The following is a 19,578-nucleotide window of genomic DNA, read 5'->3' on the forward strand; positions in this document are numbered from 1 at the left end:
TACCTATACTGAGACACAAACTCAATCTCAGAACCTTAGGAAGTAGTGATGGATAGAAGATTATGAGGGATTGATTTTGTATTAGAAAAGTATATCAGCTGTTATATCAGCATTTAAAAGTTATATCAGCCAGCAGTTTTAGTTCAATAAATTATGCTGAACAATATTAAAAGCAAGCTGCAACTGAGAGAGAGCCAGATTGGGTGTGGATGCTGAACTGTATATAACTGTATCATCAGCGTAATAGTGAAAATTTGAATTATGACCATTTTGATCAATATTAATATATAAAGTAAAAAGGAATAGTTCTAGGACTGACCCTTGTGGTACACCTTCAGTTACATTGAGTGAACAAGAAATAAGACTTTCTGCCTATACACATTGAGTTCTATTTGAGAGATAATTATTAAACCAACCAATAGCATGTTCAGATAATCCAATACTGACAAGTCGTTGTAACAGTAAGGTATGACCAAGAGTATTAAATGCTTTGGATAAATCAATAAATAAGGCTGTACAGTGTTGCTTGTTATCAACAGTTCAGTGAAATCATTTAGTAATTTTAAGACTGCCGTAGTCTTTGTTTTGTAAATCCAGATTGAAAACCAGACAGGATATCATTAACAGAAAGGCTGATTTCATTAGTAACAAGTGAAATGTTAAAAATGTTGGGGCAATAAAAAAAAAGTCAGGGGCGGGTCAATAAAATCACTGCTAACTTTAAAAAATAAGATTCCAATTTATCAGGACCTGACATCTAAAAAACGTCTAAAAATTTAAGGGCTCGGCATACCTCAGAGATTGCAAGTGATGAAAAATTAAATGATTAGCTAGACATGAAACCCATATAATTGTATGGGAACCCTTCATAAAACTTGATGGAAGTTCTGTACCTTAATTATTTTCTGTTAATGATTTGTAACCCTGGGCCACAAAACCAGTCGGGTAAATCTTGTATAAATCTATCGCAGGTATATTTGTAGCAATAGCCAACAATACTTTGTATAAATCAAAATTATCGATTTTTCTTTTATGCCAAAAATCATTAGGATACTACGTAAAGATCATGAAATATTTCAAAACTTAATTTTTTTTATAAGTAATATGCATTGCTAAGGACTTCATTTGGACAACTTTATAGCCAATTTTCTCAATATTTAGATTTTTTTGCACCCTCAGATTCCAGATTTTCAAATAGTGGTGTCTTGGCCAAATATTGTCCATAGCAAATTTATTCAATTTTCAGATGATGTATAAATCTAAATTTAAAAAAAATTGACCCTTATGTTTTGTGGTCCAGGGTCATATTTGACAGTTTTCCAAAATTTCGATGAATTGTTTGTATTTCAACTTTAACTTTTTTAACCTTTTTTTTTTTGGTTTGTTTTTTTGGCTTTTGCCCATGCCAGTTTGACTATGGACCATTAAGTTACTGAAAAATTCATATTTTTCACATTTTTTTAAAACACTCTTGTCTTGTGTGTAGAACTACTTTCTTACTCTGTATGACATACATATCACAAACGCTAGCATACTACAGTATTTTCTGACAGGAAAACCAGCCTTTATCCAACTGTTAAAACTTGCGTTCTTGCGTAGATATTAACTAAAACAAAGTAATTAATTCTTTAATATCTATAAGAATTATTTTTTGATATCTATGGAAAGCACAGAAGTTTTAACAGTTGGATAAAGGCTGGCACATATGTGATATGTGTGTAATATAATGTACAAGCACTCTGTACAGTCACAAAATAAAACCTGAATAATAATGACTATACATTATCTCACTTATTACATACTACTGCTTACTAAATTATTAAATAAATTGACAAAACAAAGAGTTCAAATGATTTTATCATGTAGTAACAAGAAACTAACAGTCTAGGAAGCTGGTTGATGACAGAAGTAAGTTTAGTGATCATTATACACAAACATTTGACAGAGAAATGATAGAATCGGACGATTAGAATGAGGTATTATGACTGATCAGAGATCTGTCTAATAAAACGCATAAAGTTTGGTTTAATTAGTAATATTTTTATTGTTGAACTTCAGCGAACCTCTGGGTGTTTGACAGTATTTATACCTCTGTGAATAAAGGAGCAGGGAATTGGAGAAAATGAGACACACATTCCTTTGGGAATCTTTCAGTCATTTGGCTCTCAGGATGGATTTGGGTCAAGAATGAATCTCAAGGGCTTCAGAAGGAGTGAGCAATCATCCTGCAGCCTCAGGGAATGTGTAATATGAGATTTACATCTGCCTGTTGAGAGCTCTTATCTTCAGAGTTTATTTTTGGAAAACACAACATTTCATACATGTAAAGGATTTTCATGCTGTGAAGCAATACCTGAAGCAATTTAATCACTCAAAACTGAACAACGTTGCCATCTGCTGTTAATGCACAGAACAACAGTTGGCTTTCAGGACTGGGGACAGATCCAGATTACACTATGCTGTTGTTTCCCTATAATACTATACTATAGTGCAGACTGTATTGTTGTATTATTTTTTGCTTTTCCTTTCTTATTTTCTACCTTTTCCAATGAAAGGCCAATTCCTCTTATGCAGTACCTGTATAAAAAATAGTAATATACTTCTATATTCATTCAAAGAAATTGTTCACCCAAAAATGAAAATTTTCTCACTCTCAGGCCATTCAAGATGTAAATGAGTTTGTTTTTTCATGGGAACAGATTTGGAGAAATTTAGCATTACATCGCTTGCTCACCAACGGTTTTATTAGCTGTTTGGACTCTCATTCTGACGGCACCCATTCACTGCAAAGGATCCATTGGTAAGCAAGTGATGTCTAGAAAATCTTGGGTGAAATTTTTCAATTTTGGATGAACTATTCCTTTAAGATGTTCATCTTTAAAATCTGTGCAATACTGTACATATGAATACATGTGAATGAATACATATGTTATGAATACATAAACATGTACTGCATTGTTTGAATTAACCACTTTTTGGGGCTGCACTTTTTCGTTTCCTTTCATAATCTAATTTACACTCTTTGCATGAGTTGAAAAAAGCAGTTCTTAGATAAGCACCTTCATGACTCTGATGTCAATCTCCTGTAGATCCTTATTTCTCCAGTTATATCCCATTAGTTTTTTTTTTGTCCCCAGTACAGAGCCTTTGATGGGATGCAGTAGTCATTTTTATTGAGCTCAGAAAATCAAAACACTAACTGGAAATTTCTTTAAAATATCAGTTCATTTCACGAGCACCTTATATGATTCAGCATGAAATTTGACTATTATAGTAATTATAAAATCCATAATCAATGTATCAAATTGATATTATTACGGTAGATGTCAGATTGAATGCATCTGTGCTTTATGATACTTTATGATGTATTAATTGTATATATCAAAGGCTCTATTTTAATGTTTTTTTTTTTTTTTAATCCTGTGGGTTTGTTGCTGAGTTATCTGCCGTCCTCTCCTGTTTGTTTTCACAGCCAGTGTTGCTGTCCTCTGGTCAAACCCCTCTGTACACATCTGCGGTCTCCACACTGGTAAGAACACTGATGCTTTGCTGCCCTGCTGCAGTACTACCCGTAGGCTGCAGTAACTGCTTTTGTACTTGTGATCATTTCATCCTTTCTCATGCCATTTCATCAATGGCAGCCATATGAAATCATTACAACCATCGAAATAACTCACAAAATCATCCCCATCTTGTTGGTTTCATCAACTGAAAGCCTGCCATACTGGCTAAGATATTTCCTCTGGTATTTCTGCTGTAATTATGACAACACCGCTTGGTTTATTTATTTATTTTTTAATTACCAGAAACTGGGAGACATTTCTTTCTATAAGATTCAAGATTCTGTATGTTTTTCACTTTATTGTATACAATAAATGTCATAACAGAACCCGGAAGTATATATTTATATAGTAAGATTCAAGATACTGATTCAGCTTTTTTGTATAAAGTTATTGACAGGAAAAAAATATGGGTTCACTTCAGCGTGATTTCAGCTTACTTCTTGATTGCATTAGTCTTTAAATTTTTATTTATTATTCATTATTACATTGATTGAATGAATGAATGAATGAATGAATGAATGAATGAATAATTTTCTGAGGCCACCTGGTTTGAGAACAATTCATCATCATTGCCATTTGGACAACAGTTGTTGGAAAAATGAATCACTCTTTCTTTGTGACGTTGCTCTTCACTGTGAGATCATCATGATTGTTTAATTGTTATTATCTTCATAAATTACACTGGACTGGCTCATCAAATTGCCAAGTCAAATTCAAGTCATATTTATTTATATAGCACTTTTCACATACATTGTTTCAAAGCAGAAAACCATGATGTAAATGTTTATAATATTTTAATATCTTCATGCCTTTCAGTCGCATTAGGCACATTAAAGCTGGGCGATAATATGGTTACATTTTGTGATTTTATATATATATATATATATATATGTTTGTGTGTTTATATGGAACTTTTTGACTGCTGAGATTTACTTACTGATGAAGCAAATCAGGTTGAAAGTCATAACTTGTTGAGTAGAGGTGACAGAAATTGTTGTGACAAGTTAAATGGATGAAGACAAAGATGGTGTTGTAACATGGTGACAGAATTTTTTTTTTTTTTTTTTTTACAATTTTTTCTTTTTTCTGTATTGCACATCAGCTTGCTTTTGCAGAGGCTTCCATCATATTTCTATATGGTATTTCTCTGTTGCCTTTAGTCATCATTTTCTCTGTGCTGTCAAATCTTCTGCAGTAATATCAGCAAACTCATCACTCTGCTGCACAGTATCAACTTTAAACCACACACACACACACACAACGGGATATCCATACAGGTACACTTTTATATTCTCTCTGCGGTTTCAGCCTACTATTTCTGACAGCTCGTATATCTGCCCAGAACAGTGTTGTTTCGTTCTAATTCTTCTTATTGCATAACCTAACGTCTGCATCACATGTGTGCTTTGAGAGCTTCTGTATTGGATAGCCAGACTTCAATTTTCATTAAAACGCTAATCTACTGATGAATAGTTTGTCAGATAATCATGTTTAATGATGCTGCTTCAGTTATGCAAGGTCTGTAGAGACACTAAGAGTGCATGAGAGATCTCAATTTTGATTTCATACGTCAAAATACAGAATGTATATGAAAGAATAGCAATAATTTATTGTCACAATTGTTTCTAGCTTGGTTCGGTGCATTGAATTGTCTTTAAATGCAGTGCCTTAAAGGCTCCTGTAGAGGACAGTGTGCTGTCATGTTGTTTGTCAGCTGCTGACTAACAGGTCTGTGAGTTCTGCTGCCTAACACCTGCTGCTGTATGATACATCTACAGGAAGTGATTAGCCAGTGGCAGGAAACTTGAGCTTGTTATGCTTTGAACAGTTATGTTTCATTGAAGCATCTACTTTTTTTCGTCTAAAATGCATTAAAGAATATAAAAATAGACAGATAAAATTAGATCACTTGGTTCAGGAGTTCATATTGTCATTTTAGACTTTAGATCACAGATTTTGGTATCTTGGCAATTCCGAGTACAGTTTAAGATATTGAAATCTCTTTTGAAACTCTATAGGAGACACATGTGAGATCCTTTCCTAAGGAAAGAATCTGAGAAGCAGGAGATTTGATTTGCTCACTTACCACAAGTGAATAGGCTAAAAAAATACTGTCAACAACTTAAAATAAAATTAATGTTCACTATGCTTTTAGGAAGAAATTGCCATATGAATTGATGTAAATGGTAACACTATTTTAAGGACTAATTTTCATGTTTAACTAGTTGCTTATTAGCATGCATTTTACTAGTTTATTGGCTGTTTATTAGTATTTATAAAACACATATCAATGCCTTATTCTGCATGATCATATTTTAGATCCCTTAATCGTTAAACCCCATACCTAAACTTAACAACTGCCTTACTAACTATTAATAAGCAGAATAATAGTAGTTTATTGAGGCAAAAGTTGTATAGCAATTGTAATAGTTAGTTAACAGTGAGAATTGGTCCCCAAACTAAAGTGTGACCATGTAAAGGATACTTGCAACCTTAAGAATGTAGACTGTAAAAAAAAAATTATACGATCAGTAAGTGGTGGCAGATTGTTTTTACATGACTTTATCTCTTCAAAATAAATTGACCAATTTCAATTTCAACTTTTTTATAAGTTATATGAAAATCAACCTGATTATTTAAAGATGGTTTAATGCATTCTAAGCTTTAAATTACTTGCACAACCAAGTTGATTATGCTTTAAAATTTAAGGCAGCATTAACTGAACATTTAATTGAAATAGGCAGAAATCATTTAGGAATAGTTTGTGGTAAATGCTTCTCAAGTGGAGATTTCTGACTCGGTGTAGGAGAAACACACTCTTAAAGATATACATACAGTGCCATGAAAAGGTTTTTGCCCACTTCCTGTTTTTTTTTTTTGTTGTCTTTTTTTGCATATTTGTCACACTTAAAAGATTCAGATCATCAAACAAATTTTAATATTCCACAAAGACAATGCAAGTAAATACAAAATTAAGTTTTTAAAATATAATTTCATTTATTAAGGGAAAAAAAAATTCCAAACCTACCTGGCCCTACGTGAACAATTAATTGCCCCCTCCTGTTAAATCATGAAAGAACTGTGATTAACCACATTATTTTAGATAGCTGAGTTGAATTTCACTAGCCAAACCCAGGCCTGATTACTGCCAGACCTGTTGAATCAAGAAATCACTTAAATAGAACTTGTCTGACAAAGTAAAGCATGCAAAGTAGAGCAACACATCATGCCCCGATCTAAAGAAATTCAAGAACAGATGAGAAACAAAATAGTTGACATGTATCAGTCTGGAAAGTGTTATAATGGTGGTGGTAGTGTGATGGTCTGGGGCTGCTTTGCAGATTCAGAACCATGAATTCTGCACTCTACCAGAAAATCCTGAAGGAGAATGTCCAGCTGTCATTTAGTGATCTCAAGCTCAAGCGCACTTGGGTTAGGCAGCAGGACAATGATCCCAAACACACCACCTCTGAATGGCTCAAGAAAAACTAAATAAAGGTTTTGGAGTGGCCAGGTCAAAGTCCGGGCTTAAATCCGATTGAGATGCTGTGGCATGACCTTAAACAGTCCATTCATGCTCAAAAACCCTCCAATATGGCTGAATTAAAACAATTCTGCAAAGAGGAGTGGGCCAAAATTCCTCTACAGCGATGTGAAAGACTCATTGCCAGTTATCGCAAACGCTTGATTGCAGCTGTTGCTGCAAAGGGTGGCACAACCAGTTATTAGATTTAGGGGGCAATTACTTTTTCACGTAGGGCAAGTTTGTACAGCTTTTTTCCCTAATAAATTAAATCATTATTTCAAAACTGCATTTTGTATTTACTCGGGTTATCTTGGTGTAATATTAAAATTTGTTTGATGATCTGAATCATTCAAGTGTGACAAATATGCAAAAAATTAAAAGAGCAGGAAGGGGGAAAAAACTTTTTCACACCACTATTTTTTTCAAAGAGATAAAGTGTAAGAACATAAACACTTAAACACTTAAATGTGTATTTTGGATTAGCTTTCTTTACATTTTTAAGAAAATAAAATAGAGATAAAATAGCTCCAAATGTCAAAATTTAAAAAGAAAAAAAACAACAAAAAAACACCCAGAGTGTCTCCCCTCAATCTCACTGCTGTCTATGAGAAACAGTTGAGTTATAAAGTAGATTTCCCTGTGGAAATGGGATTTTTCCCATATGGACGCACAGCACTCAGAAACATTTCAAACAGGAGGTTGAGACAGTTAAATTCTGGTGTCCATAGCAACGGAACTGCTGCTGCCGATATTAACACATTTGAAGTGCCAAGAAGGCAAGTGAAATCATCCTAAGCTCTCTCTCTCTTTCTCTCTCTCTCTCTCGTTCTCTCTCTCTCACACACACACACACACACACACACACGCACACACACACACACACACACTCTTTTTCCATTTCTAAATGACAGACTGTAGGATGAGAGGTAGTGAGATGAGGAGAAAGCGCGCACACACACTCACATCTTTTGAGTCACAGCAGGATACAGGAAACAGCAAACACTGAACACTCATCCACAGAGAACATGGAATGAATGAGGAGTACAAACGAATTATGTAATCATAACTAGATCAAAACTAGAAAAAGAAAAATGACAAATGTGTCTTTTTAACTACACAACTCATATGAACAGTCAGTAATGATTCCAATCTAGGGTTATTTTCATTAATTAAAACTAAAACCATAGAAAAATCCATTACACTAAATAAATATTAACTTAACCAAAATATTAAAACAACTTATTTGATTGCTGCTGCTTGTTAAATTTCTCATTTTCGCTTATTTGAAGATAATTAGGATTACTAAAAAACTAAAACACACAACTAAGACTAAAAACTGAAACTTAATAAAAACTATGGCAAAACACACAACAAAATTACTAAAACTTTAAAATTAAAATAAATCAGAACTTATACAAATAAAATCTTATTAAAAAATTAACAAAAGCTGAAATACTGTATCAATGATGCTAAAATAACAACCCAGGGTTCTTTGGTCGTTTGACTGAAAAATGTAACATTTTGGGATGAATCTTCAAAATTTGAAAAGTTTAAATGGTCCTAAAAAAACAGACACATTTGTACTTGTTGCGGTCAAAAATGACCACATTGGAAATTAACAGGAAACATAATTCAACTAGTGGAAATGTTTGGTACTGCATCCAAACAAATCTTACTGAAAGCTAATTTTTTTATATCAACCTCAAATTTGGATCACAACTTGTTTAGATATATGGCTTTCATTTTCTCACAGTTTTAGAGTAAAACATGTTTTGAAAAATTTATATTTTAAAATAGTATTTTGCACATTTTTTAAAAACATTAAACTTAAACTTGTAACGTGTTTTCTTTAAAGAGAGACCAAACGTAAATCTATGCTCCAAAGCATTAAAGATTTACGACAGTTAAAGTTGGAAATTTCATTTTCAGGTCTATGCTCAAAAAATTATTGTACACAAAACTTAATTTCAAGTCTGATTGTTTGTCAAGTCTGAAGTCTGATTTGTTTTTTGATTGCAGTCAAAAACAGCATAACAGAAATGTTTTGTCTTTGCATTATTTCTCTATTTCTTTTGCCGTGATGCAGTAGATTTAGCTAAACTAATGGCAAGGAGTAAGAAGCATTCAAATGAATTAGCAGGTGTGCATATGAATATATGTGTGAGTCTGTGGGTGTTGTTATTGCTGCTCTAAACATTATATGGACAGACGCAGCTCTGTTGCGTAACAAGCTCTGCTGTGACTGGAGCTCTAACTGGCTGTTGGTTTGATCATTTGCATATCTGTATAGGCTTAATGTTACAACACAAATTGCTTTCCAGGGGCATCCTTAAATTACAGCAGTATGTGCATCTTGGAACAATGCAGTTAATGAATTATCTTACTGTTCTCTTATAAATGTTAGTGAATAAAGAGCTGAGATAATGAAAAACTAGAAATGGATTGAAGGAGAGGGAGATGTGAATGGACTACAGGGGAAAATGATGTTAGATGAGAAGGAGAGTAGGAGGAGCTGAAGGATGGAAGTGAAGATGAGTCCAGAGGGAAATACTGGGATCTAATTGACAAAGACCTGATACTGTAGACTGCAGTTTGTACCTGAATTTAATTTTGCCCACTCTGAATTTTTCATTTCTAAATCTTAATATTTGTTGGTCAGGTTTATAATAACGTGCGAGAGGATGTTTTAGTGATTTTACCACATCTCTGAAGTGTTCCTCAGGCACCTTTACCTTTGTCTGTCCCAATAAAAGTGTGTCACTAATGGTGTGTCCAGGTGGCTAAACGCTTGAGTCTGGCCATCAGTTCAGCAGTGTGTGTGTCTTTGCCAGCATGGCCATCTGTGTACCAGTGGGGGCGCTGGAACAACAATGCTTTTGTGGCGCGAAATGCAGATGGAGGGCAGGAAGTGATTTTTTACATATGAAGCACTATCGCAAAATCAGTGTATATTTTGCATTGTTTATAGTTGCTCAAATGGAACAAACAGAGAACCAGAAGAAGCTTTTATCGTGTACAAAAATGTTGTTCATAAGAGGGAAAAAGCAAGAAATTAAATGAAAAACGCAGGAAAAATTGGCTTAAACTGAAGCGAGTACCATCTGTTTAGTGATTACATGGAAGTGCCATTAGCTTTATAGACTATACAGTATGTAATCAATTCAGAATTTGAATAAAAGATTTGTTTTTCGTGCTGCTAACAGGACCAACCGCCACATACCCTGTACATGCAGCAAAGTTTCAGGACTGACATATATCACGCATCCTTCATATAAATGCGGGAGTCACTTTCGAAATAGCTTGTTTGCAATCAGGGTTACTTTCTTATATCTTCCTCCCCGATGGCAGGCAAGTATTTGTATTGTGTATTATTATGTGTATTAATTTGATATATTTAGCTTTAATTTCAGTTTTACTTTTTAAAACTTTGGTAAATTTGACTTCTTTTGTTTCAGTTAGCTAGCAAGGCAACATTTCTAATTTGTATTTAATTTATTTGTTTAAGTCATTTTTCTTTTAATATTTTTATTATTATTGTTATAATATTTCAGCTTTATTTCAGTCAAAAATTATTTTAATAGTTTTTGTTAACAGTAATACATGATGGAAGTTTATAGAAACTGCTATTTAGCTACTTTGCAAGAATTTATCCATGTTACTTCTGATCAACACCAGTGTTATTTTAGTATTATTCAGGTACTATTATAGTTTTTATTAGTAATTTGAATGAGTATTTATTTTAAGTTGTAAAACTGTTTTTATTCATTTTTATTTCTGTTTTAGTAAAAAGTTTTTAAACTAAATGAAACTGAAAATGAAAACGCTGCCTTTGTAACTAGCTGAAATAAAATAAGCTTTTTTGTTCATGCTTTTATTTTTTATTAATTAGAATAATTAAAAAAATATTAATTAAGTTTTTTAATAACATTATTTTTTTATTTCAGTTAATGTTGTACTTGTACAAGTAACAAAAATGTTTTTTTTTTATGGTTTTAGGCTTTGTTTCAGTTATATAACAAAGTGTCTTTAAGTCTTTAACACTGTAAAAAAAAAAAAAGTTGGGCAAACTTAAAAGTTTAAGGCAACCAGCTTCAGCAGATTTTTGAGTTTTCTCAACTTCTTGTTTATACAACCAAAGAGTTGAGAAATTTCCTGAAAAATAAGTTGAGAAAACTCAAAAATCTGCTGAAGCACTGTTTTTTTTTTTACAGTGAAGTCATTTCACTTGCTGGTAAAATTTATATTGTTCAATAACGTTCATTCATAAAAACAACAACAACAAAAAAAAAAAAATTCACTCTGCGGCCATCTTTAACATGCGTCTCGGGGACACAAGTGCAGCTCCTATCTCTTTGAATTGGGAAACATCAAATTTTCCAAAACTGTTGACCAAGTGTACGATTAAATTTCATATTTGAAATCACTAAAACTGACCAGCCAATGCGCATATGCAGTCCTACAGCATCTCAGAACGCTGACTGTTTTTATACCGGAGGGAGCTTCTAACAGCAGCTGCGGTGACGCAATGACTTCATCAATTGGCGATTGGCTCTCTTATTGAGGAGGCGGGACTATTCCGCCATATTGAGCATTGCACTTTCTCCACTTCATAAGTAATAGAAGTGCACCATCTTTGGTATATCTGAAGTCTTTGACTATAATAACCCTTCTGAACTCCTTAGCAACCACATTCAGCTATAGCAACCATTCAGAACACCTTAGCAACTACATAATAACGCCATGGCAGCCACTCAAAACACTCTAACATCAAACCATCTTTGGAACGGATAAGCAGCACTCACATTTTCTTCATAAAATGTTGAATTTCAGTTATCGTTTTCGTTGTTTTTCTTCCCATCCTGTGGCAGCTGTAGGGACGTTATGTAGTGTGTGCATGTGTGTGTTCATGTGCTCAGTATTCTCTCTTGCTCATCACCCACCACAGGTTCAGGAAAGCTGTTTATGTGTGTGTTTGGAAGTGATTTGATTGCTACAGTGATCTCCTCTAGGCACTACACTTCGCACTCTCTCTACCTCTTTTACATTTTTCACCACTCCTTTTACAAGAAATGTGTGTGTGTTTGTGTGTGTGTGTGTGTGTGTGTGAGAGAGAGGCTTCTATGTCTATTCAAAAGTTCTTGCTCACTAATGAATGTTTAAAGTTGTCCCTGCAGCTCTGAGGTAATTACTGAACAGACTTTTGCTGAGACAAATGGTCTGGGGATCCAACGCAATACAGAGAGAGAGAGAGAGAGACAGAGAGAGAGAGAGAGAGAGAGAGAGAGAGGTGGGTGGAAATGGAGGCAGAGAGAAGGACTGAGATAAGGAAGGAGAGAAGAGGAGAGTCCATGTGATTTCTCATTTAGGTGAGCCTGTCAACTTGGAGTTTCTTCCGTAATACCGAAAAACACTTCTGTGGTGAAAAGCATTGTGGGCCATTTGTGTTTCCTTAGGTTAAAGCGGTTTGGCTGGCATGCAGTTTATAATGATTAATGGTCACATGACCTCATTACAATTCATGTTGACATCCAGTTATGATTTCAGATATGTTATTATCTGATATTATATGTTATTAATATTGCACATTATTTTGCATTTTTATCCAATTTTGTGTAAAAATATATATTGATTAAGTATGGTCTTTATAATAAATAATCATGTTAGTTTGTGTTAATATGTTTTTGTCATTGGGAAATAAATATATTTTTTAATTAAGTTAAAAAAAGGTGTAAGGTTTGAACCAAAGCATAAATATAATTTGAGAAAAACTATAAAATCGGTTGTAGAGATTTTTTTTTTTAATTGGTCTAAAGTATCATTTTTTCATTGCTCGGAACACATGCTGTTTCCGTTGAAAAGCAGTTTTTCCATTTTTAACAGATGTTTATTTATTATGCGCAGTTTACAAACCATTGTACAGCGAGATGATGCATTGCATCTGCTGACACTCAGGCCTCCAACCTTTAAGCAATATTTATGTAGAAGGGGAGGCAGTTAAAAGCAGGTCATTATTGTAGCTCTTATTTCCCAAAGGACATCTCTCTTTTGCATTTCCAAGCTGGGCTGGATAATTCAGTGCTCTCTTGGAATGCTGCGTGACTCCTCAGTAGTGCATATTAGCAGTAAGGATATAGCCTAGCCTGTGTCATACTCTGGAGTGCAGTTAGCTTCAGTAGATATGGCTGCAGATGCGCTGTCTCAGCACTCTCTGCGTCACACACTCTCTGCAAATGAACCGGAAATACACAGTCGAGTATTTTAGCACACCATTACAGACGTGCTATGGTAGTACACATGGTAATAGAGTACAGCAGCGACGATGGGTTTTTGTAGGCCAAAACCCAGAAATGAGTTAGCATTTTAGCATTTCTGGTTTTATTATCCTGACATAGATTTTTTGGTTAAATGGCTGAAATAAGGTCTGTGGTGAACACCAGCTCAAGATATCTGCATGTTTTATTCTAACATATAAAATACAGCAGTAAAACCCCTTGTGACTTCTGAAAGCTTTTTCTTGTAAAAGGCGGTTGCTAGCAAGTGGCTAAATTAGATCACAGAGGTTGTTGGGATATCAAACGTCAGCATGCCAAACAGAGAAACTCATTTACTCTAGTCCTGTTCACAGATCTTAGAAAGTATTCTAACTTTCAGGGAAAATGTTTGAAAATAAAGATTGAAAGAGCTGTCAGACATTAAAAGTCGTGTGACTTCATTTATACTGTTTAGATTTTTTTTATTTTTGTACCTGCTGTAAACACTCAATGGTGTTTTCAGTAGGATTCAAACTCATAAACAAAATCATTTTTTTCAAGATTTAATGTGAAATTCTGGCCTATACCATGGTACCCTATGGTATTAATTTGCTTTGCAGTTACTGTGTTAATTAATTAGCATATTGATATTGTATTTTAAAGGATGTAACAATAGAAAAACCACGATACATCTGGGAAATATGTTATTGCCAAAGCACCTTGTCAAAATAACCAAAAGTCTGTGGCATTTTGTTGTGTGCCATTTTACTGGCTTTTTTTCACTGTCATTCACAATAAATTTTAATGACATATGATGTATTTTATAGAGCTATAAAGTCTGTATTGCTGTATCTCGGAGAAATCCTCGCGCCATCTCTCCTCGTTTCGCAGGAGAGCGCGCAGCTCGTTGAGCATCATCTCAGACTATGGCAGACGTTTGTGGTGACATATATGCCACTTTCCACAGTTTTCTATTCTTCTGTTTAATTGTGTAGGCCTATTCTTTAGCCGCGATGCCTCCGTTTGGCGCTAATTGTGTTGTAAGACATAAACCAAATAGTTCCTATTCTAAAGTTGAACTGGATGTACCATGAATGGAGCTATTGTAAAATGCAGACAACCCTCTAAACGCGCATCTGACCGCACATCATTACACACTAAGCGTCAAATCCCGTCTAGTTACACCGCTGTTGTTGCCACGAATGAAATATGCAGTCGCATTCATAACAGACTCCCTACATTCCCTGCGTGAATGTCTGTTTTTGCCACTGTCACATTGAAAGCGCAAGTGTGTCTCTCTTCCTGCTCCTCCTCCTCTCGCGCGCTCGTCGTGTGGAGAGCTGCGCGCTGTGCCGCTGTCGGTGTTCCGCGCTCGGCCAGGATGTTTGTGTCCGCGTGGTACGCCAAGAAAATGGGCCGGCGTTTTATCAACAACGTTCGGAACGCTAAAAAACAACGCCACCGGATAATGGTAGGAGATTACGCCTTTTTGTCATTTGGTTTTGCAGGCTGTCAGAGAATCCTGACGGAGCTTGTGCACCTATTTCTAACCTAGCCTAATTTGGAAACAATCCTAAAGGATCAAATAAGATCCTATTGTGTATAAACTAATCCCTACAATATTCTTATTTGATATTATAGTATATGGAGACAAGTTTATGAATAATGATGTGTTTATTAGAACTGTCTCTTTCTACAGAATAGTTAAAGGAAATCACAGGGGAGATTTCAAAATCATTTTCTTTAGCATCCCTTTTGATGTTCTACAGGAGGATTTTCATATCCTTGTGGGAATCATAATAGTTCTATTGGGTGTTCTATTTGTATATGTGTTTTGTCTTACATATAATGTGTTATATATACAATGGATCTTTGAGGAATGACACTAATCAGAAGCATCCATAGACTGGGTTCTGTTCACAGCAGACGGATGGTGCTCAGAGGCGCCTAGTGCGTCAGAAGTTGCAAAATGTGGAAAGTTAAAATTAGGGTGTCTGTGTGTGAAATGGTGCTTCTGACAAATGGCACAGCCGCTTAAATAATAGATGAGATGATTACTGAAACGCGACGGATTAAATAAAAGGATAAAAATGGGGCACCTGGACGTGCCAACGCTTCGTGATGTTTTAGGTGTAACTGCTTTTTGAAGTTTTTGATGGAGGAAAAGGCATTTCTAGGTAGACAGACAGATTGTTTCTGTAAAAGACTGATGGGACAGGAGAATTTTGAGACACCAGCTATATCATTATAACAAACTTGTAGTACTCTGTCAGTGGAGGATGAAAAGAAACAAACACAATAATAACTGCCAAGAACAGATTGCTTGTGTGGTCTTGCCCTGGAGTGTGTGAGTAGGTGGATGCGTTTTCTCTTCTCATTGGTTTGTATCATAAATTGTGGGTGTCACTTCTGTCTTATTATTTTTGTGAAACGTTCATTTATTTATAAGACACTCAGAAACAGAGGGGATTTGATGCCATGTACAGTACGTCAGCTTCAGGTACATTTAGTGACAAGTGGAACGACCCAAAACACACCCTACGCAAATAGGTAACATCTGTGTCTATCTAGGCAAACTTCATCCATTATTGCATTTTGTAACGTCCCAGAACACAATTCATAATGCAGTGTAAGACCAAGTTTAATGGCATAGATGTTTGAATGCGGCTATCACCTTAATGCTATTTATGTTCAGTGGGACTTACCACTTGCAGTAAGTCTGCCAATTATTTTGTGAAAAGAGACCTCAGATTCTTTTAACTTGACATGATGCTCATATGGTGCAAGATGCTAAAAAACAGTTCTCAGCATCCAAAGACAGCTGTCTAGTTGTATGAACTAACAATTAAGGACTAACAATTAATAAATGGTGCACTGCTTCGATGTGAATGTCCCTCAATACAATTCAGGGCAGATTGTTTTGTGGATTTAGCACAGAGGCTGTTATTGATGAGGCGTGTAAACTACAAACCCATGCAACAAATGCTGCCTATGAGTGGTTATTTATTGTATAATGAGTTGAGCCCCCGTTAAAGAGACATGTCACACTATCATGTTGGAAACGTAATATGGAAGCTTTTTACATTTAAAAAGTTGGAACACAACTCCAAATATCAATCTTTAATCCAAGTAACTTCACTCTCATTACATATACAATCTGGGTGAATTATCAAAAAATCAAAATGACATCTGGTTATAAATGTATAATATTTTAAGCTTTTGATCTAAAATGAGTAGTTTATGGTCATCCAATTAATGCCCTTGAGCACTTTTTTTGAGTGTATTGTATTGTGTGGGTGTTCAGGGTGTCCCTCGCCTGTTTGCATAAAGCCCCTTTTTAAAATGTTTTTTGGCATGCATTGCATGTTTACTTTAGATTTTAGACTTCAGACTTAAAGTTTCTTTTAAAAGGAATAGATCACCCAAAAATGGAAATTTGAGGAACATTTACTCACCCTCAAGCCATTCAGTTGTAGATGTGTTTCTTAATCAGAATAGATTTGGATAAATGTAGCATTACATCACAGTGGATTCACTGCAGTGAATGGGTGCCATTAGAATGAGAGTTCAAACAACTGATAAAACATCACAGTAATCCATAGTTTAATTATTAGTTAAAACATGAGTCTTCTATCCATATAATTCAAATTCAAATTCAAATCAAATTCAAATTTTTTATTTGTCACATACATATACATACATAGTACGACATGTAGTGAAATGTATTGTACGACTGTCCAACAAATTGTCCAACAAAATTAAGAAAAACCTCAAGTTTACAAAAATACAAATAGAAAAAGTACAGTAAACATATATACAGAAATAAACTAGCAATAAAATAAAATAAAAAATAGATATGAGAATAAAAATAGATATGAAAAAAAAATAATAAAATTTATATAAATGCTTTCCCCAGTGAAAAAAAGGCTGAATCAGGAGAGAAATATGCACAAATCATGCACTAGTAGTTTACAAGTGAAAACAATCCAAAACAGTTCAAAACAAATATATTGGTTGATGTGAGAGGACAACAGGTGATGGACTTTTTCACCGGTGGAAGAGTTATTATGGATTATATAACTGTAAGGGACAAAGCAATGGTTTAAAGTTAAAATGCCTTTATGATTTGTTTCTTACAAACATGCAGCTTTTAACTTCACAAGATGCTAATTGATGGACTGGAGTTGTCAGGATTACTTGTGGAATATTGTGATGTTTTTACTTGCTGTTTGGACTCTCATTCTGACGGCACCCATTCACTACAGAGGATCCATTGGTGAGCAACTGCTGTAATGCTAAATTTCTCTAAATCTGCTCTTGAATGCTTGAGGGTGAGTGGATTTCCAGAAAGTTTTCATTTTTGGGTAAACTGCTCTTTTAAGAAAGGTTCCACAAATGCCTAACAAAAATATTATCTATCCATGTCACATTCTGATCTCTATTTTTATTGACTCTCATTGACTCTTGAATTCTTACTCTTATTTCTTGATAAGTGGCAGTTGTGATGAAAACATTCATGAAATTCATGAAATTAAACATGAGATTGTAATTATATGTGGTGCTTTTCTGATTGTTTGCATTTCAGTGGTAGTTTCAGGTGCATATGTGAGGTGTAGGAGGGGATTTCCACACACACACACACACACACACACACACACACACACACACACACACACACACACACACACACACACACACACACACACACACACACTCATATCTCCATACTCTGGACTCTCCATAGGCGTAATGGTTTTTATACTGAACAAACTGTGTGTGCTATTGCCCTACACCAACCCTACACCTAAACTTAGCCCTCACAGGAAACTTTGTGCATTTTTAGATAAAAAAAAAAACACCATTTAGTATGTTTTTTAAGCCTTTTGAATTACGGGGACATAGGCAGTGTCCTCATAAACCACCTTCATATTGTAATACCTCTGTCATACCCATGTCATTATACAAATTTGTGTCCTCATAAACCACATAAACATGCACACACACACACACACACACACACACACACACACACACACAAAGTCTCTGAGTGAGAGTTTATATAAGTAGATTTTGTTGAAATGCATGTGTGCTGTTTCTGCCCACTGCTGTGTATAGCATCACCCTCAGGTTTGCCTGTGTTGCCAGTTTTAACATCCAAAACGAACATGTCATTCAGAAGAACTCAAAACATCCAGTATTCATGCATAAGCACAGCTCGATAATGTCATGCTCTCAGATCTGTCGGTTTGTGTTGCATCCTTGAAGCAAATACAATGGCAGTGTATTAGTGTGTGTTATAGGTGGCGTGTTCAGCAGCACGATTTTTGTGCGTGTCCTGTCTTCTGTTTTGAGTAGCAAATATAAAGTGCAGGCTTTTAGACTGATTATATTTTAATTAATTTTTGTGCATCTCATTTTATGGATTAGTTGCACTCTGACTTTGGATTAATTTGTTGAATAAATGTTTATTGAATGTGAATGTTAATCATTTACTTCCTGTAAATTGAATTTAAAGCCACAGTGTGTAATTTTTCTGAAGTGTGTAAAATATGTTTCTCCTATCTGAGCTTTTTATGCAGAGACAAGTGAGCCATTAATAGGTTGATTTCACCAAAAAGTCTAATCTAAACTGTTTGAACATCCCAACTATAGCCTGACATGCATGTTATTTACAATGAAATGTATGATAGTATATATTAAATTAAATTAGTTGAACTTAAGAGTGCTTTTTTGACTCACTGAAGTAGGACCGAAGTACATCTTTATATGTCATTTTCTAAATTGTCTTCAAGATATACATCAAGTGTACTATTGAATGTACTGACAAGCATTTGTGGTAAACCTAAAATACAATAATATCAGTTATATTGAAACTTGCATGTAATTTCAATATATTTGTCATTACACATTTGTTATGAATTTGCAATTTAATACATTTAAGATATATTAATTTAAAATGAAATATCAACTAACACACTACAGTTAAAATGATAATCAAGTAGCCTACTTTACATGTGCTTCAGTATATTACTTCACATCATAATCAGTGTATGTTTTTAAAGCACGACAAAAGATCATTAAAAATAGTCATTAAAAATGTTCTTTAAAGTGGAACTTCATTTGACTCTTTAAAAGTCTACTTAAGTGTGTTGAGAAACAAAGTCATGAAAGTGACTATGTATCATTAAATACACTTAAGTGGCTTTTTTGTTTCACTAATATTATATTATCTGCAAGT

General features: G+C 34.5%; 1 protein-coding gene across 1 annotated transcript in view; it reads left to right on the top strand.

Annotated features, from left to right (window-relative positions):
• Positions 1–19,578, top strand: part of dlg4a (discs, large homolog 4a) — a gene marked incomplete at its 5' end in the record, with an annotated part of 163,705 nt that overhangs the window by 89,356 nt on the left and 54,771 nt on the right. The window contains one exon of the mRNA XM_079419726.1: positions 3,473–3,529. Within this exon, the coding sequence (XP_079275852.1) occupies positions 3,473–3,529 (57 nt within the window). The remainder of the gene's footprint in view (positions 1–3,472; positions 3,530–19,578) is intronic.

The sequence above is a fragment of the Barbus barbus genome (genome assembly GCF_936440315.1).
Source record: "Barbus barbus genome assembly, chromosome: 6".
NCBI classification, from domain to species: Eukaryota; Metazoa; Chordata; class Actinopteri; order Cypriniformes; family Cyprinidae; genus Barbus; species Barbus barbus.